Source organism: Betta splendens, chromosome 19 (genome assembly GCF_900634795.4).
Source record: "Betta splendens chromosome 19, fBetSpl5.4, whole genome shotgun sequence".
Classification (NCBI taxonomy): domain Eukaryota; kingdom Metazoa; phylum Chordata; class Actinopteri; order Anabantiformes; family Osphronemidae; genus Betta; species Betta splendens.
In genome coordinates, this window is record NC_040898.2 from 7,780,180 (window position 1) to 7,806,999 (window position 26,820).

General features: G+C 45.1%; 3 protein-coding genes across 5 annotated transcripts in view; 2 read left to right on the top strand and 1 right to left on the bottom strand.

Annotated features, from left to right (window-relative positions):
- The window catches only part of LOC114846394 (NACHT, LRR and PYD domains-containing protein 12-like), an 89,491-nt gene that overhangs the window by 27,622 nt on the left and 35,049 nt on the right, over positions 1-26,820 (top strand). For all 3 annotated transcript variants that reach the window (XM_055504713.1, XM_055504714.1, XM_055504715.1), the window contains exon 2: positions 26,513-26,677. In XM_055504713.1, the coding sequence (XP_055360688.1) occupies positions 26,550-26,677 (128 nt within the window). In that variant the 5' untranslated portion in view covers positions 26,513-26,549. The remainder of the gene's footprint in view (positions 1-26,512; positions 26,678-26,820) is intronic.
- On the top strand, positions 5,609-19,477 carry LOC129603433 (NACHT, LRR and PYD domains-containing protein 12-like). The gene is made up of 6 exons (XM_055504630.1): positions 5,609-6,598; positions 7,158-7,327; positions 16,521-16,694; positions 17,640-17,813; positions 18,185-18,231; positions 18,345-19,477. Exons 1-6 carry the CDS (start codon positions 5,609-5,611, stop codon positions 18,878-18,880), a joined length of 2,091 nt encoding a protein of 696 aa, XP_055360605.1. The 3' UTR covers positions 18,881-19,477.
- On the bottom strand, positions 21,488-22,875 carry LOC114846257 (ubiquitin-conjugating enzyme E2 D4-like). The gene is made up of 5 exons (XM_029135080.3): positions 22,751-22,875; positions 22,544-22,621; positions 22,183-22,288; positions 21,899-21,992; positions 21,488-21,795 (listed from the first exon to the last, which is right to left on the bottom strand). The coding sequence occupies exons 1-5, from the start codon at positions 22,757-22,759 to the stop codon at positions 21,750-21,752; spliced, it is 333 nt and encodes a 110-aa protein (XP_028990913.2). The 5' UTR covers positions 22,760-22,875; the 3' UTR covers positions 21,488-21,749.

Sequence of the window (26,820 nt, forward strand, 5' to 3'; positions counted from 1 at the left end):
GCGTCCCCTCCGGAGCCGGCATGACTGCTTACAGCCGCCGAGCTCGACGGAGGAGACGTCGGGCCTGACTGGGTGGGACCAACAGTCGTCAGACGGACGGTGCCCTCTGACTGGGACAAGGACTGAGCGTGACTGGACTGGACTGGGACGTGACTCGACTGGACCTGAGCGTGACCGGACTGAACGGGAGCCTGAACGTGACTCAACTGAACACGGATCTGGACTGGGCTCGGCTGGACTGGGCTCGACTGGACTGGGCTCGACTGGACTGGGCTCGACTGGAGCGGGGCTAGAGCCCGGACTGGGCTCGACTGGAGCGGGGCTAGAGCCCGGACTGGGCTCGACTGGACTGAGACCTGAACTGGGCTCGACTGGACTGGGCTCGACTGGACTGGGCTCGACTGGACTGAGGCCTGAACTGGGCTCGACTGGACTGGGCTCGACTGGACTGGGGCCTGGAGATGACAGGGCTGCACTAGAGCATGAGCATGGCGAGGCTGAACGGCGACTGGAGCCTGAGCGGAGCACGGCTGAGCTGGGGACTGGGCAACACACGGCTGAGCTGGGGACTGGGCAACACACGGCTGAGCTGGGGACTGGGCAACACACGGCTGAGCTGGGGACTGGGCAACACACGGCTGAGCTGGGGACTGGGCAAAACACGGCTGAGCTGGGGACTGGGCAAAACACGGCTGAGCTGGGGACTGGGCAAAACACGGCTGAGCTGGGGACTGGGCAAAACACGGCTGAGCTGGGGACTGGGCAAAACACGGCTGAGCTGGGGACTGGGCAAAACACGGCTGAGCTGGGGACTGGGCAAAAACACGGCTGAGCTGGGGACTGGGCAAAACACGCTGAGCTGGGGGACTGGGCAAAACACGGCTGAGCTGGGGGACTGGGCAAAACACGGCTTGAGCTGGGGGACTGGGCAAAACACGGCTGAGCTGGGGACTGGGCAAAACACGGCTGAGCTGGGGACTGGGCAAAACACGGCTGAGCTGGGGACTGGGCACAAAAACATAACAAACACGGCTGAGCTGGGGACTGGCAAAACACGGCTGAGCTGGGGACTGGGCAAAACCACGGCTGAGCTGGGGACTGGGCAAAACACGGCTGAGCTGGGGACTGGGCAAAACACGGCTGAGCTGGGGACTGGGCAAAACACGGCTGAGCTGGGGACTGGGCAAAACACGGCTGAGCTGGGGACTGGGCAAAACACGGCTGAGCTGGGGACTGGGCAAAACACGACTGAGCTGGGGACTGGGCAAAACACGACTGAGCTGGAGACTGGGCAAAGCACGACTGAGCTGGAGACTGGGCAAAGCACGACTGAGCTGGAGACTGGGCAAAGCACGACTGAGCTGGAGACTGGGCAAAGCACGACTGAGCTGGAGACTGGGCAAAGCACGACTGAGCTGGAGACTGGGCAAAGCACGACTGAGCTGGAGACTGGGCAAAGCACGACTGAGCTGGAGACTGGGCAAAGCACGACTGAGCTGGAGACTGGGGCAAAAGCACGACTGAGCTGGAGACTGGGCAAAGCACGACTGAGCTGGAGACTGGGCAAAGCACGACTGAGCTGGAGACTGGGCAAAGCACGACTGAGCTGGAGACTGGGCAAAGCACGACTGAGCTGGAGACTGAACAGCGCGCGGCTGGGCTGGAGACTGAACAGCGCGCGGCTGGGCTGGAGACTGAACAGCGCGCGGCTGGGCTGGAGACTGAACAGCGCGCGGCTGGGCTGGAGACTGAACAGCGCGCGGCTGGGCTGGAGACTGAACAGCGCGCGGCTGGGCTGGAGACTGAACAGCGCGCGGCTGGGCTGGAGACTGAACAGCGCGCGGCTGGGCTGGAGACTGAACAGCGCGCGGCTGGGCTGGAGACCGCGTGAGAGCAGGAAATCCTCCCAGGGGAACAACCATGGAGCTGGGCAGGTTGGTGCAGGCACGACGATCCGACGGGGCGGGGAGGAGGAAACCGAAACCATCGGCGGTGCGACCGGCGCTGGCGTGGTGCAGAGCGCGTCGCTTAACTCATCAAACTTCGCGCACAGTCGCTCATAGAGGCGACGAACACTGGGGTGATCTAACGCGGTGTCATCGTCCTCCAGCGTCAATATCGCCACCTCCACGGCGCTGCGCTGGTCCTCCGGGTTACTAGCCCGTCGGTAATCCTCCGCGAGGATCTTGAAATAATCACGTAGGTCGCTGGGTAGCTCGGCGCAGGTGAACTCCATACTTCCGCGGGAGAGTAATATTCGCCGTAAAAAAACAAGAAAAAACAGTCACTGACCTGACCGGAGGCTAAGTGCTGGCTGGGTCCAAGTTTGGCCAGATTGTTCTGTCAGGACTCGGGCAGGCGGCGGACCCACATGCACAGCACGGAGGCAGGATTATGATCAAAAAGAGGTTTATTTTCCAAGGCACGGTCAGACGGTCCAGGTCATACACGGAAGAGTTCAATAAGCAGTAAGCAAAGGAGCAGGCAATCTCTGATTAAATGTCCAGGCAAGGTTCGGTACACAAGTAGGCACAGCAAAAGTACAGGCAGGGATGAAACAAACTCACGGTCAGTAGTTAGTCCAGGGTCAGGCAGGATACTCAAGGCAACACAGGAACACGAAACACGGGAAACACGGGACACTAATGAAACTCGCAACACTGAAGAAACACGACAATCTGGCAACTGGGGTCTGTGAGTGGTGAGGCTATATACTGGTACTGATTACTGATTGGTAACAGGTGTGGATACTGGGAACCGGAGGGTGACGACTGGGTAAACAGGAAGTTAACAAAATAAAACAGGATGTGGCAACAAGACATGGCGTGACAACAAGACATGGCGTGAAATATGACAAAATGAGTTCCTCAAATTATTAGAACACTGTTCCTTCACAGTACTACCTAGTACTTCATTGACTACTAATACAGCAAATACCATACTGTTTTACTGCATCATTTTGGAATAATCCATTACCAAAACATTATTACAACACTGTTCCTTTGTCGTAAAACTATTGACTGAACGCTTTTTCAGAAGATGAGTGTTTGTGTGGAGGAAGAGGATGGAGAAGAGTCTCCAGGATCCAGATGTGTGTCTATGAAGAGTGAATGGTCCAGATGTGAGCCTCCATTATTCAGTCCTGAACCTGGAGCCTCAGACACAAAGTAAGAACTGATCCAAACTCACTGATATGAATCTTTGTTAGTTTATTCTATGATCTTATAAACTGACTGCATGAATTAACAGCATGTTCATGTTCTTCCGATGTAGGTGTTACATCACGTAGGTGTTTTTCTATTAGGTCCCATCAGAGACAAGGATCTGCTGGACCTGGACCTGGACCCAGCTGTGTGTCCTTCAAGAGCGACCAGTCAAAGGATATTTCCATTCATTTCAAAGACCAGCCTGTATCAAAGTCACAGTGAGTTGTTGTTACTTTGAATCACTCTGAACAATCTGATGTAAACTGTGAAGGAGACGCTTTCTTCACTCTGATCATTGATCAAATCTCCATCCAGCAGTAGCTAAAGCTCTGATCCTGTAGAGGGTCTCAGGGGCTGCTCTTCTTCTAATGAAGTGCTGACGTCAAAGGAAGCAGCTGATCATCTCTGATCAAATCTGTTTATTGACGTCTCTACATGAAGGTTTTGGTCAAATGTCTTGAAGCTTCTTCACTTGCAGCAGTACATTGAAGTTACTACTGGAGACTTTAGTTGTGATGTTGATGCAGTGGAGACGACTGTTTGTCCCCAGTGTCGGCACCAGAGCCGACATCCAACAATGAATGAATGTAGGAAGTAGTTAAATGTTTCTAGTTCAACATATTCCCACTGGGAGCTGCCCAGTACAACCAGTCTGATCCCAGCAGACTCCTGGTTCCACTACTTCAGCCTTGTTCAGTGAGGGAGGCAGAGATATATTTTGTTTAGAGCTGAGACTGAAGCAACTGACTGAAAGTAAACCTTCACCACTACAGGGAGTCTCTGACTCATTGCTCACATCCAACATCACTTTATGGGCCTTTACCTTGTGTGTGTCTCTGTGTGGACTCGTTCTTCATGGTTCCTCCACAGAGTGGACCAGCAGAGCTCAGAGGTTCCCAGTGCTCAGTCTGTCCAGCAGCACCAAACACACCTGGACTCCATATTTATGGTCTGTACATGTACAACTACTACTGTTCATCTGTTGTGTTCATTCATCTCCATGCTGCACTTTTTAGACCAGTGGTTCTCAGTGTGTCCAACATGGATCTGATGTTTGGCTCCATTTAGTTGGATCAGGTCATTAATTTAGTTTATGTTCCAGCTGCTGGAGGAAAACATTGTCACGTTTGTGAAGAAGGAGCTGAAGAAGATTCAGAAGGTTCTAAGTCCAGATTACCCAGAATGCTTAGAGAGTCAGAGGGAGGATGAGGAGGAGTTGGATGGTGAGGATGAAGAGCAGAGGAGGAGCAGCAGAGACGCGTTTCTGAAGATCACAGTGAACTTCCTGAGGAGGATGAAGCAGGAGGAGCTGGCTGACTGTCTGCAGAGTAAGAGGATTTATCTCAACATTTAACATCAGAGACTTTAATAAGAATTTAATAATCAGATAGAGCAAATGTCTTCTCTTCACTAGTTCTAGTGTTTCAGGCTGTTTCATTATGTTCATTAACACAACGACTTGAATCAGTGAACCAAACATTTGTTGACTCCTCAGACTTTGTCTTCTTTGTGTTTTGTTAGACCCAGATCCAATGGTTCCAGTACCAGAGCCACAGCCCATCACATATTACCAGCAGATGCTTCAATCAAACCTCCAAGACCAGTTTGTGTGTGTGAAACCAGGCTGGTCAGAAGACGACCAACGTCTGGATGACATCTACACAGAGCTGTACATCACAGCTGGGCCGGATTCACACATCAACACACAGCATGAGGTCCAACAGGTTGAGACGACACAGCAGAAACAAAGATCAGCAGAGGAGCCAGTGAAGCCCAGTGACCTGTTCAAACATCCCCCTGGTGAATACAGACGCATCAGAACAGTGTTGACCAATGGAATCGCTGGGATTGGAAAAACAGTCCTTGTGAACAAGTTTGTGTTGGACTGGACCCAACAAAGGTCCAATCAAGACGTGCATCTTATTTTCCCCTTCACTCTCCGTCGGCTGAATCCACTGAAGGGACAGAAGTTTAGTTTGTCAGAGCTCATTCATGAATGTATCCCAGAAACTGAGTCCATCAGCCTGGAGGCTCTGAATTACATCTTTACACATCTACAGTCATCAGGAAACAGCAACTATGACAAGAGCAGCTTCAAACTTCTGTTTGTGTTTGATGGACTGGACGAGAGTCGCCTCCAACTGGACTGTAGCACCAGTGAGAAGGAGACGTGTCAACGTGACGTCACAGAGTCCACCTCAGTGGATGAGCTGCTGACAAACCTCATCAGAGGAGAACTACTACGCTCTGCTCGCATCTGGATCACCACACGACCTGCAGCAGCCAATCAGATTCATGGAGACTTTGTTGAGGTGGTGACGGAGGTCAGAGGGTTCACTGACCAACAGAAGGAGGAGTACTTCAGGAAGAGATTCACAGATGAGGAGCAGAGCGACACAATCATGTCCCACATCAAGATGTCACGAAGCCTCCACATCATGTGCCACATCCCAGTCTTCTGTTGGATCACTGCTACGGTTCTGGAGGATCTGCTGAAAACCAGAGAGGGAGGAGAGCTTCCCAAGACCCTGACGGAGATGTACGCAGAGTTCCTGGGGTTTCAGATGGATCGGACTAAAGACAAGTACGGACCAGAACAGAGCAGCAACTACATCAAGTCATTGGCTAAACTGGCTTTTAAGCAGCTGCTAAAGGGAAACATGATCTTCTATGAGGAAGATCTGAAAGAGAGCGGCATCAATGTCAGAGGAGCCTCAGTGTGTTCAGGAGTGTTCACAGAGATCTTCAAACAGGAGCAAGGGAGGAAAACCAAGGACAAGATGTTCAGCTTTGTTCATCTGAGCGTTCAGGAGTTTCTGGCTGCTGTTCACATGATGCTCTGTTACACCAACGGGAAGATGAAAAGACTGGGGGAGTTTCTGAAAGACTGTAAACACACAGAATCTATCCTTAAAAAAACAAAACAGTTGTTTGTTTATCCTTCAACTCTCTCCTCTCTGCATGATGTCCTGAGTAGAATCATGTTTAAATCCCTCCAGAGTCCAAGTGGCCACCTGGACCTGTTTGTTCGCTTCCTTCATGGCCTCTGTCTGGAGTCCAACCAGAGAATCTTAGGAGGTTTGCTGGGTCACACAGAGAACAGTCCAGAAACCATCCAGAGAATCATCTACAACTTGAAACAGATTGACAGTGATGAAATCTCTCCAGACAGAAGCATCAACATCTTCCACTGTCTGATGGAGATGAACAACCATTCAGTCCATCAGCAGATCCAAGAGTTCTTGAAGTCAGAGAATAGATCAGAGAGACTCTCCTTGATCCAGTGCTCAGCTCTGGCCTACATGCTTCAGATGTCAGAGGAGGTTCTGGATGAGTTAGACCTGAACGAGTACAACACATCAGAGGAGGGACGATGGAGACTGATTCCAGCCGTGAGGAACTGCAGAAAGGCTCAGTAAGTCCAACGTTAATGTGATCATTAATATTCTACAGCAACATGAAGCTGAAGCCTCAGTGTTAAAGAGAAACACTTCACACAGAATCTAAAAGTTCAGAGTGAAAACATCAACTACTGGTTCCTAGAAAACGTCTTTGTTGAGGACCAGATCAAAGCAGCTGTAAAGTTACTGAACAGGATCTTCTGTCTTTCTTTGCCTCATTGAGCTTTAAGTCAAATCCAACAGAGAAACTGTTAGTTGTGAATTGTTGTGAGTTTCTGCTAAAAGCTTTTGAATAGTTAACATGTGATGACAGCTGATGGTTGATGATTTCTTTCAGTGAATGAAGCGTCTGCAACATGTTTCTATGATCTGTCGTTGGTTCTTCTGGTTCTGTCCAGACACACTTTGGTTCTAATCTCTAGGATCAGGTGGAACCAACAGAGCTTCACACTTTGTGATGGATGAGACCAACTGAGCTACAGCTGCTTCAGCATCAACATTCATGAAGTCACTTCACATTTATAGACTTTATATTTTCTGTCATCACAGACTTTCTGGCTGTGGACTCACAGAGACTCACTGTGAAGTTGTGGCCTCAGCTCTGAGGTCCAACCCGTCACATCTGACACATCTGGATCTGAGTCACAACAACCTGCAGGACTCAGTGGAGGTTCTGTGTGCTGGACTGGAGAGTCCTCACTGTCGACTGGAGACTCTGAGGTCAGTTTTTTTCCTGGTTCATGTTTTTCAGCTCATCACTTCAAACATCTTCACTGAAGAAACTGTAAAAAGAGACTCATATGTGTCAGAAACCTGCAGGAATGATTGACAGTGTGTTATGATTCTATAAAGTCTATGAAGCTCATGAATAGAAGTTTGTGACGTCTTTTTCTTTAAATGTGACTCAGCAGCAGAGACTCAGAGTAAATCATGTCTCCACATGTTTGAAGAATCTTTAGTGGCGTTTTTTCGTCTCCATCAACAGGCCGCACTTCAACCTGTGTGTGATGCTTCCTGTCAGACAATGATGTCACTTTGTAGAGACACAAGCAGGAAACAGGAGCATGAATATGAGGCTGCAGACATGTTGCTACAGAAGGTTCTAGGTTTCATGTAGGACCAGAGGAGAGAACATCCATCTGACTGGGATCAGTTCTAAAGATGATTCACTTCATCAATAATGGTCAGTTTGGAGTTTGATCCAAACATTAGTCTGAACATTTTCCATCAGACGACACAGAATAGTTCAGATTTAGAGAGAAGACGATGAATGAAAGGAACCAGATGAAGTCTTTGATCCAACACGTCTGGTTTTCTACTGGTTTCAGAAGCAGCTTGTGAATCATTGCTGACATGAACAGGTGTATGAATGCTGTGCTGACATGTGGATAATGTGTAGAAGCTGAGATCATGACGACACAACAACACAAACACAAGGTGAGGAGGGAGAGACGCGATGCTGTGAGAGAACGCGAGACTCTGCGAGAACAGCACGAGAAACCTTATTTTACGGAAAATAATCAACCACCCTACCATTCTGGATAACACCGAAGAAAGTTTCGAGTATATCGACGAGTGCTTCGAGCGTCTGGTAATGGGGAAAAAGGAGACGGCTCCCAACAAGCGTTCCCGTCCGTCTGACTCACCTGAGTCACCTGGAGCTAGCTCGGCGGATAAAAACATCACGGACATCCTGGAGTCAATCGAGAAAAAAATATCAAGCTTCGACGCACGTCTGGCGCTAGTGGAACTCCTCCACAAAGAGTTTATGGCCCTCCGCGGCTCCCTGGAATTTAGCCAGCAGCAGGTGATTTCTCTCGCCACCGAGAACGAGGCCCTGAAAGGAACGGTGCAGTCCCTGACGGAGGATGTGGCTCAGCTAGTGGCCGAAAATAAAAAAATAAAAGAAGGTATCTATCATCGATCTGCAGGCCCGCAGCATGAGGGACAACCTGGTGTTCTCGGGGATTCCAGAACAGGCAGAGGAAAACACTGAAACCACAATTAAAAACTTCATTAAACAACAGATGAAGATTCCAGTGGAAGTTGTCGACAAGATGGCGTTCCACCGTTCGCATAGACTTGGAGGAAGACGACCGGATGGCCAGCGCCCCCGACCCATCGTTGCCAAGTTTCATGACTTTAAGCAGAAGGAACTGGTTAAGAGCCGGGGCAGACAGCTGAAGGGAACCGACTACAGCGTCAACGACCAGTTCCCCAAGGAGATCCTCGACCGCCGCCGCCGACTGTTCCGTAAGAGGTTCATGGCAGAAGGCTGCAGGGCTGTCATCAACGTCGACAAACTGTACATCAACGGAGAGCTCTACCGGGACCGGGAAGCAACTCCGTGGCTGTACTAGCAGGTGGTATGTAAAAACAATGGTTTAATGTATAAGGTTTGTTAAAAAAAATAATAGATGCAATGCAACTATGTGTTATAACTTTACATCCAGTATTCAAACTCGTTCTCTCGCAGATGTTTCATGTAAATGTTTATTGTCATTCTAATGTCACTCACTCACTCACTTTGCAAAGCGCTCACCATACGTAATCACTCACTTTCCTTTCACTTTAATTTTCCTTCCCTTTACTCTTTTTCCTTCACCTACTTTCACTCCACACTGTCTACATCCTTCTTTTCTCTATTCTTCTTCCACATAGTCAGCCAGCTATGTAGCCCTCCAGCAGCCACACACAAACATCTACTGCACAGGGGAAACACGTGCACATACATAGATAACACACAACTCAGAATACACAGGTACTTAAGGTTAGCCACACACCTAAAGTCTGTCACACTACATACACACAAGACTAGTGATCCACAGCAGTCAGGTAAGATATGACACCACTGAAGATTGTCACTTGGAATGTACGTGGAATCAATATGAAGGAGAAACGATTTAAAATATTTAACCATTTGAAAACCCTACAAGCAGACATTGTTTTACTATAGGAAACTCATATTCCCAAAATTATAAATTACACTCTGGCATCAGCAGAGTTCCCACATGCTTACTTAGCCGGTTACAATTCTAAACAAAGAGGGGTCGCCATCCTGATAAATAAAAAGATTAACTTTACGCATAACGATACCATTGTAGATCCAGAAGGGAGATATATAATCATTAATATCTTGATATGAAACATTGAATATTGCATAGCTAATGTGTATGGCCCTAATGCTGACGACCCCTCTTTCTTTCACAGCTTCTTCACATCACTGTCTGCTCACTCTGGTTCCAAACTTATAGTAGGAGGGGACTTTAATTTAGTATTTAACCCAGAGTTGGACAGGCTAAGCAAAGCTGTGAGCAACAGGAACTGGCAATCAGTACAGACCTTAAAACAGTACATGGATGACTTTGGTCTCTGTGACACATGGCGTTCTCTTCATCCTACATCCAGGGAATATACCTTTTTCTCACCAGTTCACCACTCTCACTCCCGTATAGATTATATTTTAGTAAATAACTCAGTCTTACAAGATGTCTCTGACACCAATATTCACTCTATCACAATCAGTGATCATGCACCAATGTCCATTTCGTTGATTAAGACAGCCACACTATCAACCAGGAATTGGAGGTTTAATACATCATTACTCAATGATCAAGAATTCATCAGTTATGTCAGGAGAGAATGGAAAACCTTTATAGAAATCAACGATACACCGGAAATCTCACCCTGTGTTCTTTGGGAGACTGGGAAGGCAGTTATGCGCGGTAGAATTATTTCATATTCATCACACAAGAAAAAAAAGGACATGTTACTTGAATTAGAATTAGAGCAAAAAATAAAATCTCTAGAGATTAAATATGCAGCCTCTCCAACCAATGATGTCCTAGAAGACCTAAAGAATCTAAAGCTAAAATTAAATAATATAATTGATTGCAAAACTCAGTTTCAGATAGACCAATTACACTGGGAGAACTAATAAGGAAGGCAACATTACTCGTGATCCCCATGAAATAAATGATACCTTTAAAAACTTTTACCAAGAGTTATATACGTCCCAAATAGATCCACCCACCTCAGCCATAGAGGCGTTTCTGAATAAACTAGAACTGCCAAAGCTAAATTAAGAACAATCTACAACTCTAGACTCATTGTTATCTTTGGCAGAACTACATGAAGCTCTGCAGGAGATGCCCAATAAAAAAGCTCCAGGACCAGATGGATTCCCAACTGAATTTTATAAAGAGTTCTGGTCCATGCTGGCACCCAGCTTTTACAAAATGTTAGCTGAAATTAAACAACAACATTCATTACCCACAAATATGAATTCTGCCTTCATAAGCCTGCTCCAAAAACCAGGAAAAGACCCTACACTCCCATCGAGTTATAGACCAATTTCACTAATAAATGTAGATCTAAAATAGTGTGTAAGCACTTGCTAGAAGATTAGAAAAAATCACTCCATATATAATTCACTCTGATCAAACAGGCTTCATTAAAGGTAGACAGTCAACAAACAATATGAACAGACTAATTAATTTAATTGATTATGTCACCATCCATGAACTAGAGTCAGCCATCGTCTCCTTAGATGCAGAAAAAGCTTTTGATAGAGTAAACTGGAAGTTTCTTTTAGCCACTCTGCACAAATTCGGCATTGGGGAAACATTCATAGACTGGATCCAAATATTATACAACTCAGCAAACGCTGCAGTCAGAACAAACAACCAGATTTCACCAAGGTTTAATCTGCATAGAGGGACAAGACAGGGCTGCCCACTGTCCCCATCACTATTTGCAATATTTATTGAACCTCTAGCCGCAGCAATAAGACAGCATGAAGGAATTACTGGAATATCGACCAAATCAGTAAATCATAAAATAAGTTTATATGCTGACGATGTGTTACTGTTTCTCTTGGAGCCACAGACGTCTCTTCCTACAACTATCAGCCTCATAGATGAAATCTATTAACTGGACCAAATCTATAGTGCTACCACTTAACCTTAAGGTGACTAACATCTCCTCTACCACACTCTATTCAGGGAACATTAAATACTTGGGCATTGAATTGTCGTCTAGGCTATCAGAGCTTATTGATCTAAACTACAATCCATTATTAAAACAAATAGAAGCCAACCTCAAAAGATGGCAGTCCTTACCCATTTCACTTATGGGAAGAATTGCCACCATAAAAATGATGATCCTGCCAAAAATTAATTACATATTCTCAATGATTCCAACTCAGCCAGCCCAGGCGTGGTTTAAGACATTAGACTCCTACATCTCACAGTTTTTGTGGAAAACCAAGCCACCACAAATTAGTTTAAAAACTCTTCAAAAATCCAGACGCTGCGGCGGCCTAGAACTACCTAACTTCCACCACTATTTTCTTGCCAATAGACTGAACCATGTCCACAAATGGATAAAACCCATGCCAGCAGACTCCTCCTGGATAGACATTGAACAAACATTTTGTGGAAATATTAAAGTTGCAGATCTGCCCTTTATCAGCACCAAAATCAAACATCATAGTTGTTACCAGAACATTAGCATAAAAGCATCTCTGCAAGCCTGGTGGGAGTTTCTTAAAATTAATGGGTCTTCGCTTACTCTTTGCCAAAACACACCTCTCTGGAACAATCCAGACATCATACAAAACAAAAAGGCAATACACTTTCCAACTTGGCATATCAAAGGGATAACACATCTGAAACATGTTTTCACAAGAGACAAGTTTACCTCTTTTGAAGAACTAGTGTCTCACTATGAAATCACTAGTGCCAATTTCTTAGAATACCAACAACTAAAGTCAATACTTAATGCAAAAAGTAAGAATACTGCCATCCACATGCAACCACCACCAGTAATAGAGCGATTTATTGATATATCAGGGAAAAGGACAGTATCCAAAATCTATATCTTAATTTCCAATGTAGACCAGACAGTGAGCGTTCCGATCTCTAAATGGGAAGCTGATCTCAATATCGCCACTAATTACACGTTCTGGAATAACATATGTTCTAATTTATTCAGAATGACAAAAAATACAAATTTACAACTAATACAATACAAAATTCTTCATAGAACTCACTATACAGGACAAAGGATGTTCCAAATGGGTCTCACAAACTCAAATATTTGCCCTCACTGTACAGATAACACAGCAGAAAGATTCCTACTGGCATTCTGGTCATGTTCACCTGTGCAGCAATTTTGGCGTATGGAGTATGTGAACACCTGTCAACCCAGTTAAGCTGTCCAATCCCAGCAGCCCCTGCACTTTGTCTTCTAGGAGATCTAAGTGGGCTTGATCTAGAGACAAACTCATCACACACACTTCTTTCTGCCCTCTGTGTCGCAAAGAAAATCATCCTCATGAACTGGAAAACTAAAAAAAAATTAAGCATTACTCAATACCTGAACAGCTTGTTAGATTATACCACCTTAGACACATTGTCTGCTTCATCAAATCAATGACCAAAACTATACTCTGATTGATTCCATTTCCAGGTAAGGATGCGTGGGGCTCGGGGCTGCGTCATGTCTGGCACAGTGGTGGGGGGGTGACTAGTGGTTGGTGGTGCCTGCCTGCCTAAGGAACCGGGACAACAGGTTGGTGGACTCTGGGCTGGCCGCATGGGTCCCCTGCGGCGGGGGTGTGGTGGCTGCTGAGACCGGCGGCCCTGTGCCGGGGTGGGACCATTTTGAGGGTTGGCGTGTGCATGTCTCCGGGGAGCCGGAGGCGGGCCTCCCTGCCGGTGTGCGAGGGCGGACCTGGGGGTGGAGACCTGGGTGACCTGTGTCCGGTGGACTCCCTCTGGGGGTGCCTGCCTGTGCCCGGAGGGGTGTCGCTCCCCCTTCTCGGGTGGGGCGCTGCCTGCCCTAGCGGTCCGACGCCCTCTGGTAACTGCTCGGGCCTGTTGCAGGGGGGGTTCGCGGACTACTCAGGCTAGAACCTTCATTGGGCCCTGGGCGGAGGCTGGCCCTCAATGCACAACCGCAGAGTATGTGTGTGGGTTTGAGTGTAGCACTACACGGGGCGAGCATGGGCATACTTGAGCAAGAGAATGGGTAAGTGTGAAAGAAGGGCGAGGATGGCTCTGGCTGTGCTGCGTGTGGCGCCTGGGCAGTAGTACTGCGGTCCCTGGGTCTTGGCTGTCCCTTCCTGGCTGGGGGTTGCGGGGTGTGGTGGGATAGGTAGCAGAGCCAGTCGGGAACCTGGCTCTGCGGACCCTGGCGCTCTGCTTCCCAACTACATTTCTCCGCATTCATCCACTTCTCTGCAAGGGGCGTCCTGCTGATGGAGGGACCGGGGCTACTGGGAAGTGGTTCCGTCCCTTCCAAGTGGGATGCTCTGAAGTTTTAATTGCATTAGTCATACACACTTGTCCAGGAATCTGGGGGCTCCTTCCGGGGGGGGCAGTAGACGGAGCCTTCCCATTGATGGCTCTGTCTGCTGGACCCCCCGGAGAATTGGGTATCTCCCAAAGTTCCTCATACTTAGCTACATACTGTACACATACATTTAGGGCCGGGGGTGGGCTCTTTCACTGGGGCCTGGGGCTGAGGCCAGTTGTGGCCTCGGCCACTGGCCCTGATGGAGAGATCACCACCCAGTTTTAACTGCAAAAAGACATTTAGGGCGAGGGGGGGCACTGTCCGGGGGACACACCGTCAGCCAGCGGTTGTGCTCCTGGAGGTGTCGCCCACCTTCAGTGCACTTTAGTTCCACACACTCACGTCCAAGCTGGGTTGCAGGGTTCTGGGGTACCTTTTTCTACTGCCCTCTGCCTCCCCCGGGTTGGGGGGGTTGGTCGGGGCTCGGGAGGAGCTGCGGTCCCTGCCTGGGGCCACATGGACGGCAGGCCGGAGACCTACCCTCCCCACGAATGTGATCAAGCGAATGGTGTGGGTGCGAGAATGTATCTGAGAGTGCATTGGTTCACGTATGATTGATTAGTTTGTTGTGAGAGAGTCTATGGTGTGTGTGTGTGTGTTGATGTGATGATGTGTGTTGCACATGTGGGTGGGTGTATGCGTCTGTGTTTGTGTGAGTTGGTATGCGTGTGGTGCGGTTGAAGTGTGGGGGGTCCGGTTTTTCGCCCGGGGTACGATGATCGTCTGCCTGGGTGGTCTCTTTTCTGCTGACCCCACCAATTGCTGGCCTTGTGCTGCAGGCCGCTGTAGCGCCAGGGGATGAGGTCGGGCCGATGGGGTAGGCCCCGCTCCGCCCATGTGGGGGTGGTGGACTGGGGGCGGGCCCCACTCTGGGCGCGGGGGCATCTTCTGGCGGGCTCCCTACGGACCGTGGGTCCTCGGGCTCTACTCTTTCAGGCAGACCCTCCCGCCGGGGGGAGTGTTTGCCCCTGGTTCTCATTGGGGGGACAGCGTTGACCCCCGGTGGCCCACTCTGGCCTCGGGTGCTGTCTCTGTGGCTGCTGCAGCTCTGCCTGGGGGGCTCTGTGTGGGCGTCTTGGGTTGCAACACCTGCCCTCCTGGAACTGAAGGTGTGTGGGCTCCCTGGCTGCTGGGATTCCTTCCTCTGCTTGCTGGATGGGCGTAGTGGCGGAGCCCCTCACATCACCCTGGCTTCCACAAGTGGCATTGTTCATGCACCAACGTCTGCCTCACCCTTTGGGTGAATAATGTTAAGCTACAGCCTTACTAACCTTGTAGTGGGACACTTTCCAAATCCAACTGTAAGTATTATTGATACTTATCACTACCAATATGAATAATGTGTGAATATGGAATTTGTGGTGTTGTATGTCATGACTTTTATTAAGTAGTATGGGATATGTATAATAATGCACATATGTATGTATATTGTATGTATATGTTTGTATTAGTATGTGCACATACCTTAGCACTATTATTGGTATTAGTATTAATCTCCAAGGTAAACCACAGTACAAAAATTGTTTAGTTATGAATGTGTTAGCCTAAGGTACATCCATGCTTCTTATTTATTTATTTTTATTTATTTATTTATTTTTTTTGCTCCGATTGTTTACTTAACAGATTTGCTTGGTTTCAGCAGCTGGTTGCACCCCTTAACCCCCCCCCCACCCTCCAGCATACACAAAAAAAAAAAAAAGCAGTGAATGCCTCAGACTCTGGGCTGTATTTCTGTGGATTTTACATAGATGTGCATACAGTTATTGCCAATGCAACATATTTAATAGTTCAAGTTAAGAGAGCAGTTATAGTACATCAAATGCTTTTATATTTACAATATAATGTATTACATGTTAGCCAAACTATTAAGACACTTATATTTCTATTGAAAACAATATGTGTCACATTATTTTACCTCATTTTTTGCTGAAAGGTCAACTTGATCAACTTGAGAAAGATGTGGAATCTAAAACTAAAAAAAACAATTACACAGAGACAGACATGACAAGTATGATCCTCGTTGGTCTGTGTGTTCTTCTCTTTGTGGTCATTATTGCTCTATCGATTAAAGTCCGGAAGCTTCAGACAGCTGTGACTGAGGAAGCACAACCAAAAGGAAGCGAGAATCTGGGCTCCAATGACCTGAACTGCGCAGCCCTAAGTTTCCAGACAAAGCCAAGAAAGCACAGATCAGCGCCCAGGGGAGAGCTGGAGCCGAACGTGGTGTACGCTGCCACCAGATGAGATCAGCTCAGAGGGACAGAGTAACATGCTTTAATGCAGGGGTGGGCATTCCTGGTCCTCGAGGGCCGGGTCCCTGCTGGTTTCCAACTCTACCTGCTGATCACCTTCATCAGGTGTGTCAGTTGGCAGTGGCCATTGAGAACCAGGTTTGTCCACCACTGGTTTAGTTGTAGTTGGGGTAGAATCCATTAAAAATATGACGTTTAAAAAAAAAACTCTCACTCTGCTCATTTTAGACTAAACATCAGTGATCAGGACAAATCTGACTAATTATTATTGCTTTAATCCATGTGTTTTATTTTTTATTCAGATTGAGTCTCTGCAGTTTGTCAGAGATCACCTGTGATTCTCTGGTCTCAGCTCTGAAATCCAACCCGTCACATCTGACACAACTGGACCTGAGTAACAACAACCTTCTGGATTCAGGAGTGAAGCATCTGTGTGGTTTTCTGGAAAGTCGTCACTGTCGACTGGAGACTCTGAGGTCAGACTCCATGTTTTAGTTCTGTGTGAACTTATGTGAACTGTAGCAGGTTTATTATGAGGTCAAATCACCTTCAGGACTAATTACATTCAACTGTTCAATGACTGAAAGGAAGGAAGTAATTGAGACTGACTGAGACTAAATGAAGAATCTTATAATCGTAAGCAGCTACAGAAAATCTGCTTGGAGCAAATAGAAGAAGGAGAGAATCAGCAGCAGTTTCAGAACAGGACACAGAACTAAATAGTTGAGTGAAGCTCATTAATGATCATCAAACACCACAGACAGTGGATGATGTTTGATTGGAGGAGGAGCAGAGAAGAGGAAATGAATCCTAGCAGCATCACAGAACCACCATCACCTGCAGTAGGAAGCACAGCTGTTCCAGAGGAGTGGAGAAGGTCAAAGGTCACTGACAGCTTGGATCCTATGGAGACACTTTGGTCCACACTAAAGCATGTGTGGAGTCAGTGTCTCTGTTCTCTGCTGGTGACGAAGCCTGAAGTTCACTGGTGTTTATCAGAGTTTAGACAGGAACATTTCAGTCAGGATCATGTTGTTGGTTCTGTCTCCATCAAGACAACATGGAACAAACCAATGAATCACAATAAAGAAGAAAAGTTGTTGAAAAATCTGAGAGAAAGTCATGACGAAACCATGAGACACTGAATAGTTTCATTTTCATCTTAACCCACATCTTCATCTTTCAGAAGAGTTTTACTCTTTAGTCACTCTTTAATCACATATATTAAATGAGACGTGAAATGATTTCAACTTCTGCATCTTTGTTTTGTTGGTTGTTCACCAGGTTTATCAGTGTCAGATCACATTTCAAGCAGGAGCCTATTAAACAGTTCTGAGTGTTTCTCTTCACTGTAGATGATCAAATGTGCCTCTGATCCAAACTGTAGTATGTAAGTGTGCTTTAACATTGTGTGTGTTCAGGCTGTCAGGCTGTCTGCTCTCAGAGGAAGCTTGTGTCTCTCTGGCCTCAGCTCTGAGCTCCAACCCCTCCCATCTGAGAGAGCTGGACCTGAGCTACAATCATCCAGGAGACTCAGGAGTGGAGCTGCTGTCTGCTGGAGTCAAGGATCCACACTGGAGACTGGACACTCTCAGGTATGGACACAACTACACACAGTGTCTGATGGAGCAGCAAGTAGGGATGTGGAGCTTTATGAACTTAGAACCCAACCTTGGAGTGTGTGATAATAAACACATTCACACTTTGCTTCCTGTGGTGTCACTTTAGTTTGGTGGTGACAGAGTGAGACTGGAAGCAGGTGTCTGACACCAAAATTGAAATCAAAGCTTTTCTTCACGTCACCTCCTGCTCCGTAGATTCCAAGATTAGGATCCAACTCCTTAGTTGTTGCTGAATGTCCATCCCTACATACAAGCCTCCATCTGAACACAATCCTACAACAGTGTGTGTGAGAGATCCATGTAATGTCCATGTCTGCATGTCTCTGACCCCCTCCTCCTTTCAGGGTGGAGCCTGGTGGAGTCCAATGGTTGAGACCAGGTCTGAGCAAGTGTAAGTGTGTTTGTACTGAGATCAGCAACATTCAACCATCTTCAAACTGTCATAAGTCATCAACTGATGAGATCAATAACTGCAGCTGGATTGTGTCTTGTTCTCTCCATCAGATTTCTGTCAACTCACCATCGACACAAACACAGTGAACAGAGAACTACAACTGTCTGACAACAACAGGAAGGTGACACGTGTGAAGGAGGATCAGTCATATCCTGATCATCCAGACAGATTTGACCAGTGTTCTCAGCTGCTGTGTAGTAGTGGTCTGACTGGTCGCTGTTATTGGGAGGTTAAATGGAGAGGAAGAGTTCATATATCAGTGAGTTACAGAGGAATCAGAAGGAAAGGAAACAGTAAAGACTGTTGGTTTGGATTCAATGATCATTCCTGGAGTCTGTTCTGCTCTGATGATGGTTACTCTGTCAAACACAATAACATGGTAACACTCATCTCCTCCTCTGTGTCTCACAGAGTATCAGTGTATGTGGACTGTCCTGCTGGTTCTCTGTCCTTCTACAGAGTCTCCTCTGACAAACTGATCCACCTTCACACCTTCAACACCACATTCACTGAACCTCTTTATCCTGGGTTTGGGTTCATGTTCTGTTCTCCTGGTTCCTCAGTGTCTCTGTTTGATGTGTCGTAGTGAGAGTTTGATCCTGTCAGAGAAACATTGTCACTGTTGAACATAGTTCAGTCTGTTCATGTCTGTCTCATTTTCAGATTCATGTATTAAACCAGTTTCTTTCTGAACCAGTTCTAAATTATTCCCTGTGAACTTCTTCCTCCTCCGTCCTTTAAAGATGAAGCTCTGATTATTCCAGGATCAAATGTTGATGACTTGTTGTGAAGTTGATTTCCAGTGAATATCAGGATGTTTCAGTTCAACGTGTGACAAACTGTGATATCAGAGAAGAATCACTGAGCTGAATGAGTGAGAAGCTTCCAGATGTTCACAGATGATTGTTGAATGAAAACTGTTGATTGAATGTTTCTGATCATTTTCTGTCCCTCTAGTAGAAGAGAGCGGATCAGCCTCACATTAAAGTTCTTTATTTACCTTTAACAATAAATAATCACGTTATAATCACAATATAGAAATGTCTATTACTTTGAACTGTGATTATATTATAACAATCATCATGATGTAACATGAGTCATAATAGATTCAGAGTCACATGATGAACCTCCACATCTGTATATACTGAAATAATAATGTAATAAAATCTCACCACGTCTGGTTCAGAGTGTTTCTGATTCACTTTCCTCTGACTCAGTTGAATCATGTCAGAAGCGTGTTCTGACCCAGTTTCCAGCTGCTCTTTCTCTTCATCCTGCTTTGCTGTAAGTGTCCATCAGTGTGACATGAGTGACTCCCAGCTGGGCTCAGCTGTTCCTACTTCTCTCAGGCTGAAGATCCTGGTCACATTCATCCATCAGCTGAAGCTGTTGCTGCTTTTCCATGTTGATTTATCTGCTGGAGGGATTCTTTCCTGGGAGGCTCCCTCACGTTGCTTCTCCTCTGATGGACACAAACTCTCTTTTCTCATTCCATCTGTTTCTCTGTGTCCTGAATCCTCCTTTGGTTCCAGTTTGACCTGAGGCCTGTTTTCTCTCCTCATGTCTCGTCTCCAGCTCTGATCTTCCTCATCCTCCTGTTTTGTGTTTTACCACCAACGTCTTTTTCTCTGAGCTCGTCACAATCAAATAGTTTGTTGGACTCATTGTGAAACAGAAAAATCAGCTGTATTAATGTTACTACAGATCCTGTATGAATCCTTGGTGAGTGTGTGATGTGTAAGACGTTTGCAGCAGCTTGTGTGTGAATTCTTGGTCATGTGTGTTTCTAAGTATGAGCATAGTTTGCTTATGCAGACAAATGTTTTTAATTCAATCACTAATATTTTTCTTAACGTTACTTTTGCAGGTGTAAAGGAGAATTACATGTGTTTCCTTATAATGATTTGTTCTGCCCCAACATTGTGTTGCATTCACTAATTGTTATGTCACCGCCATCTAGTGGTTTGTGTGGAAATCAGCCTGTAACTGTCTAATAGAGGAAACGGCCCAACTGTGGCACGTGAGCTCCTGGGGTGTGTTCCAGAAAGCAGGGTTGATTAACCTTCTGCTAAACCCTGAACTCTCTGATTAACTCAGAACCTGCTCACCCTGAGAATGTCGGTTCCAAAACACCTGAGAAGAGTCAGGTTAATCTACCTCCTGTCGGTAACCCAGAGGTAACGCACGTGCACGGTGTATATACTGTATAAAGACACTGTCAATGGATCGCTGAATTCACGAGTCATCATGGAAAACTGAAGTGACAATAAAAGGGCAGCGTATTTCACAGAGGCGGAGTTGGAGGTTTTAATGCTGGCGTATGAGGAATTCAAGACGATTATTATTAGAAGAAGCAAAACAGCTGCATCAGTGAAAGAAAGATAGTTGGCAAAAAATAACTGACTAAATGCCTGAGTTTATTTAATTACCCTTAATTTGTTGCCCTCTCCTCTTTTATTGCAATGGAATATTAAACATAACTTCCTCGTCGTGTGTACTATTAATTCTATAAGATGCGAATAATATTGGATAATAGTAATATACTGATAAGGTGTAATCCTTCAGTAAAAGTACAAAGATCTTTGTGAAGTAAACAGATTTTTATTACGCGACAGTTTTTCTATATATGCAATATTTTCTTTCGTAGATTTCCATATTTTGAACAAACCAGACGTCTCGCTATGAAAAGAGGAAGTCGCGACGAGCATGTTTTGTGCTCTGCTGTAAAGCGCCTAATACGGGCGCAAGACGTTTTTGAAGCGCTGCTGGCTGAACGACGGAGGAACGAACGACGGCTCACTTGACCGCAGTTCAAAACGGACACGTCCTGCTCAGTAACCTCCGAAACGAACTTACCCAGAAATATAACCTGCTCCGGAGCAAGTTATGTTCAGAGACTAAGTTTCTATCGTGTACATACGATAAACATTGCATATCTGGCAACACTGGTGGAAGTTAAACTTTTTTCTTCCTTCATATCTGGCGCCCCCTGGATGTACGGCGCCCTTAGCATTTGCCTCTACTGCCTATGACACAGGCCTGCATTTATTATAAAGATTCTTCAAACATCTGTACAAGGTTTGTTGCTAAATGACACATACAGGGATTAACATGCTACATTTCCCACGTTTTATTTAAAAAACAGCCAATGGCATAGTTTGTTATAAATGTTTTATAAATAAAATGTACTTGATGAAAGAACATGACAAAGTTTAATGGACAAATTAACACTTCATGGAGTCAGGCAAATTTTCTTATCTGCTCTAGAGTAAAAATCCCCTGCATTGTTTGTGAATGTTATGGTCTCAGATTAATAATAATGTTGATGACAGTGCAGGTTTATGGACTTTACCTAACATTATTAAATGATTCCATGCTATCATTTACAGTGTGTTCTGACTTTAAAAAAGGAAGGGAAAGGAAAACTTCTCAGCGAGTTTCTTTTAGATGAGTCTTCACATGGCATATTTCTGGGTCCATTCCTTTGCTAGTTTATTGTATCTGAGGAGGAAAGAGTACACAATTAGGTGTGAACAAAGTAGTGTGACCTGATGCTGACACAAGTGGACAGTGGCGCATCACCTGAGTGGCTGTGTGTACTCACTTGTCTTTGTCATTCTTGTAGATGTGTGCTATGTCTGGAACCAAGGGATCATCTGGGTTTGGATCACAAAGCAGTGAACATATAGACAATAAAACTGCAATGAAGGAATTCAGAATTGGCTAACAGAGATAATTATACAATGCAATGACACACAGTCTGGTGTAAAGTTAACGTGTGTGGTCACTGTGTGACACCTGGTCGCTATACAGTCCTGAAACTAAAGGCACAGTGCAACTGTTGCTGTGTTGTAAAACGTATGCAGTGAGTGAAAGAACAGACTTTACCTTTAGACACTGTTAGTGCTGGAGACCACTGCGACCGTAGAATGTCCAAACAGATACTGCCGTTGCTGTTTATATTTGGGTGATAAATCTTTGTTGTAAACGCTACCTGTAAAAAACAGACACACATTCACTATAACACATGTTCTTCAGACTGTGTTTCAAGTCTTAATCTCATATTTTATTAGAATATATTTATGTGCTTGTGTATGTCTTAAATTTTACAAATGTAACCAATGTTAGCATAGGTGTATAGAGCTTGTTCATTGAATCTAAAAGAAGATAATAGAAGATTTGAAATATAAGAAAATTAAGAGTTTAAGAGGTGACAGGACAGATCTGGAAGCAGACTAGTTCTTCTTACTTTCGGTGGCTTGAACGGGTAATCAGTAGGAAAGTGGATTGTGAGAAAAAAAACTCCTCCTTGGTACGGACTGTCACCCTGAAGACAAACCAGGCAGTTTTGTTAGTAATACATTTCCCACTTGCTAGAATTAATTTAAGTCTATGTTCACAGTGAAGAGGTATTGCTCTAAAAAGGAAAAACGATGATGGTGATGGTGATACTCACTGGACCCATTATGGTGGCCTGCCAATGAAACACTGCAAGTACAGTAATAAGGGGAGACAATGAGAAACACAGAAGCTTCACTCAGTCATAATCCACTAGATCTTCATGTTCCCTTTGGCAGTTTTAATTCTTGATTAGTGCAAACAGGTGCTTGTCTACCTGTCATCTCATCATTTGAACCTGCAGAAATCAGTGAGTAGATCAAGAACCGTGTATTGTCTTTCTTGATATTAATTCGATCTTTAATGTGTCAATAAACATGAAGTCAGCAATAGTCCTGACTACAGTCCAAACTAGACTCCTCAGATCATGGGACAGTAACACCTGACTGTAACCAGGAGAAGATGCAGGTCTTCAGAAGGAGGGTTTTAGTTAAAATACCAGGGGCCGTTTTAAGAAGGAGGTTTTGTTGAAACTCTGAGTTTGTTAACCTTGAAATGAGGAAAACTCAGAGTTTTCGGTTTCAGAAAGGGAGGTAACTTAAATCCGTAAAGCGGGGTAAATTAAACCCGTTTCAGGAAGAGAGGTAATCGAGACTCAGAATCAGTTACTATGGCAACCTACTCTGTGAACCTAACCTGGTCGCGAGCAGGTTTTATTCAGGAAACCCAGAGTTTCCTTCGGTCTCCGCCCCTTTTAAAGTGAGCAGTGTTTTAATAGGCCGACCTCGTTTAATCTTTCAGTACATTCATACATTGTACCTGTTTCCTTCGCGCAGAGACCAAAGTGGCATGTCTGTTTTTAAACGATCCTGTAGGATCTCACAGATGTTGCACAAGACAGTTAACAGTAAACAGTATTTTTTATTTTTTTTTATAGTCTGGTACGTACGGTAATTATTATTACTTACTGATAGTCGTCTCCCCTTTAATAGTCATTAATAGTCTGTTTCAGTCTTTTTTTGGTCTTTTTTTTCTGTCTTTTTTTGTTTTCCCTATAGTCTGTTTTATTCTTTTCTTCTATAGTCTGGTTTTGTTTCCCTACAGTGTGGCCAGACAAACCTATATTGTGCATAAATCTTTTTAGAAACATGGAGGATTTTATTACTGAATTTGTTGCAAATTGAAATAGTTTAAACCCGTGAGACTGCAAAGTCATGCAGCAGTTGTCATTTAGCTGTTTGTCATCATTTTAAAATCACTCTGGGATGTTTTGAGCAAAAAGCAATTCTTCCTTGCGAGCAGAAGAGCATGAATTTGGATCAATTGAGCGTGTATCAGCTGTAAGCGTGTTACTTCACTGTGTGTATGAATGTGTGTGTGTTTGTGTTTGCGGTACCATCTTCAGACATTTCCTGGTTCCTCGCATGCAGCTCTTTTGGGCCAATCACGTCTGAAGCCTCTCCTGTTGTTTCAACCAGTGTCTGTGTCAGAGCACGGCTTCTCAGATGGAGCTCACTCTGCTGTTTCTCTTTCCTTGTTTTCCTTTGCTGATCGTCATAAGCAGGTGTCTGTTTCAGACACACACGCTTGTATGACAGTTTTACGACCTCTGAAGCTGTAGAGACAGTCAGTTCATGCTGGTGCAGGGCTTGTAGAAGCTGGTGAGTCTAGTCTGATGAGCCCAGAACGTGATGGCTGCAGACGTTGTGGGAGTCGGTGAGGCCTCCATGCTGTGGTCTGTGTCCTCCAGCTGCTGTGGTGTCAGAGCTTCCACCCTGTTCTGGTTGTTGATCAGGTGCTTCTTCTCCTTCGGTTCTTCTGCTGACGTTGGGAAAGGAGTCCAGATCCAGATTTACGCTCATCGCGCTCAGTTCTGCACTAGGACAGAGAGCAGAAACAATGGTGTGTGTGTGTGTGTGTGTGTGTGTGTGTGTGTGTGTGTGTGTGTGTGTGTGTGTGTGTGTGTGGTTATCTCTTCTCTTCCCATTACTCTCATCTCTCTTATTACTTTTCTAGGTTTTGTTTTGATAGTTGTGCTTTTTCAAATCTCATCTTTTGTCTCTAATTTTTCTTTTGAACCCATAACCAGTTTTCCACTCATGGAAACATGAAACACACTGTACTGTACAGTACTGTACTGTACTCGTCATTCATTTTGTAAGGTTGCTGTCCGGTGGTGAAGACTCAGATTGTCCCCAACCCGTCTTTCAGAGTTTGGTGGTTTAACTGCCTTAGATTTTTTGTGTGTACCGAGCGGAACCTTTCCAAATTTCTTTTTATGGGACGTCTCCATAGAAAGGGAACTGCTCAGATCTACTGAGTGAGTGAGTGAGTGAGTTTTCGCGGAAGTGATCCCTCACCGTCAGGCCCCTCTAAGACCTGGGTCCCTCGTATCTCAAGAAAACTTCCTGCTGTGAAAGTGGCCCATCTTTCAGAAGCTGTCTTTTATATTCAGTCCCCTACGTGTGGACCACGCACAGATCAAAAAACCTTGTCTGTATCCTCAGTACTGACGACAGGTTCCACAAGCCAACCATTAGTAACTGTCGTCTCACCAATCAGAGCAGACTTTTTAAATTGTATTATTTGATTATTATTTTTATTTTTATTGTAAAAGACAGACACACATCATAAACTATTAGTCAGTCAAACAGAATATCAGATGTTTAAACTTGATGTACAACAGTACAAGAGATTAGTTGTTTGTGTAAGAATGTTCAGTGCTGAATCTAACCAGCACATGATGACTGTGTTGGATATGAAAGAGCACAAAGGCACAATTTTTCCCATTACATTTGAACATTACAGTTTTATTGGATTAGTCCAAGAAGCAGCTAGGTTAATGAGAACAGTATATAACATGTTGGAAACATCTAAAAATTTGGATCTCCGCATCCTGTAGGATTGCTGCTTTATTACTCTGCTGCTTCAACTCTCCTGGTTTCCTGTAAACAGAGAGGGGGCGGAGCCTCAGTGATCACGTGATCCAGGTACAGGCAAAGACCAAAGGTGTTCACTGAGTTTATACTCCATTTAGAGAGAACAGAGCAGACAGAGGAAAAGTTAAACACTAGAACACTAACACTAGAAGGAAGAGGAATAAACGTTGAGGTGAGTGTTTAACAACATTACTGTTACTGCGTCTGTTTGTTAATGTAGAGGAAGAAGAGACACGATCCACTTCTGTCAAACGAACACTGACAAGAACCAGATGTGAGGAGTTGATGGCGTTCAGAGTGTGGCTCTGGTTGCTCTGCGATCAAATGAGCCGTCGTACTGTACTGTAAACTGCAAAAGTCAGAAGTTACTGTGTATGTTTGGAAATATTCACTGATGGAATGTATCAAAACATAACGGGCCTCTATTCTAAAACTTGGCTTTGAATGAAATGAGTTCCTCAAAGTCGTAGAACATTATTTCTTCACAGTACTACTAAGTACTTCATGGAGTACTACCTCAACAAATATCATACAATTTTACTGCATCATTTTGGAATAATCCATTACTAAAACTTCTTACAGTAAACGGTCTTGAAACTAATGACGGAACTTTGACCGGAACATTGAGTTCCTCAAATGATTACAACACCGTTGCTTAGTCGTAAAACTATTGACTGAACTCATTAAACGTCACACAGCAGGTGTTTAGCTCTGGATCTGTGGCTTTTACAAAAGATAAGTGTTTGTGTGGAGTACTACTTCAGCAAGTATACAATTTTACTGCATCATTTTGGAATAATCCATTACTAAAACTTCTTACAGTAAACGGTCTTGAAACTAATGACTGAACTTTGACCTCTCATAAAATGAACTCCTCAGATTATTACAACACCATTCCTTAGTCGTAAAACTATTGACTGAACTCATTAAACTTCACACAGCAGGTGTTTAGCTCTGGATCTGTGGCTTTTTCAGAAGATGAGTGTTTGTGTGGAGGAAGAGGACGGAGCAGATTCTCCAGGATCCAGATGTGTGACTATGAAGAATGACTGGTCCAGATGTGAGCCTCCATCATTCAGTCCTGAACCTGGAGCCTCAGACACAAAGTAAGAACTGAACCAGACTCACTGATATGAATCATTGTTAGTTTATTCTCTGATCTTATAAATTGACTGTATGAATTTCCAGGATGTTCATGTTCTTCTGGGTCAACTTCATGTGTGAGACGTGATCATTAGGATAATCAATA

What these genes read in the sequence shown, in the direction of transcription:
- LOC129603433 (XM_055504630.1), top strand. Translation starts at nt 5,609, where the DNA reads ATGTCCCACATCAAGATGTCACGAAGCCTCCACATCATGTGCCACATC. An exon ending in TGTCGACTGGAGACTCTGAG is followed by an intron (nt 16,695 to 17,639) that starts GTCAGACTCCAT and finishes GTGTGTGTTCAG; the next exon opens with GCTGTCAGGCTGTCTGCTCT. An exon ending in TGGAGACTGGACACTCTCAG is followed by an intron (nt 17,814 to 18,184) that starts GTATGGACACAA and finishes TCCTCCTTTCAG; the next exon opens with GGTGGAGCCTGGTGGAGTCC.
- LOC114846257 (XM_029135080.3), bottom strand. An exon ending in AGCACTAACAGTGTCTAAAG is followed by an intron (nt 21,993 to 22,182) that starts GTAAAGTCTGTT and finishes CCTTCATTGCAG; the next exon opens with TTTTATTGTCTATATGTTCA. An exon ending in TACAAGAATGACAAAGACAA is followed by an intron (nt 21,796 to 21,898) that starts GTGAGTACACAC and finishes TTTCCTCCTCAG; the next exon opens with ATACAATAAACTAGCAAAGG.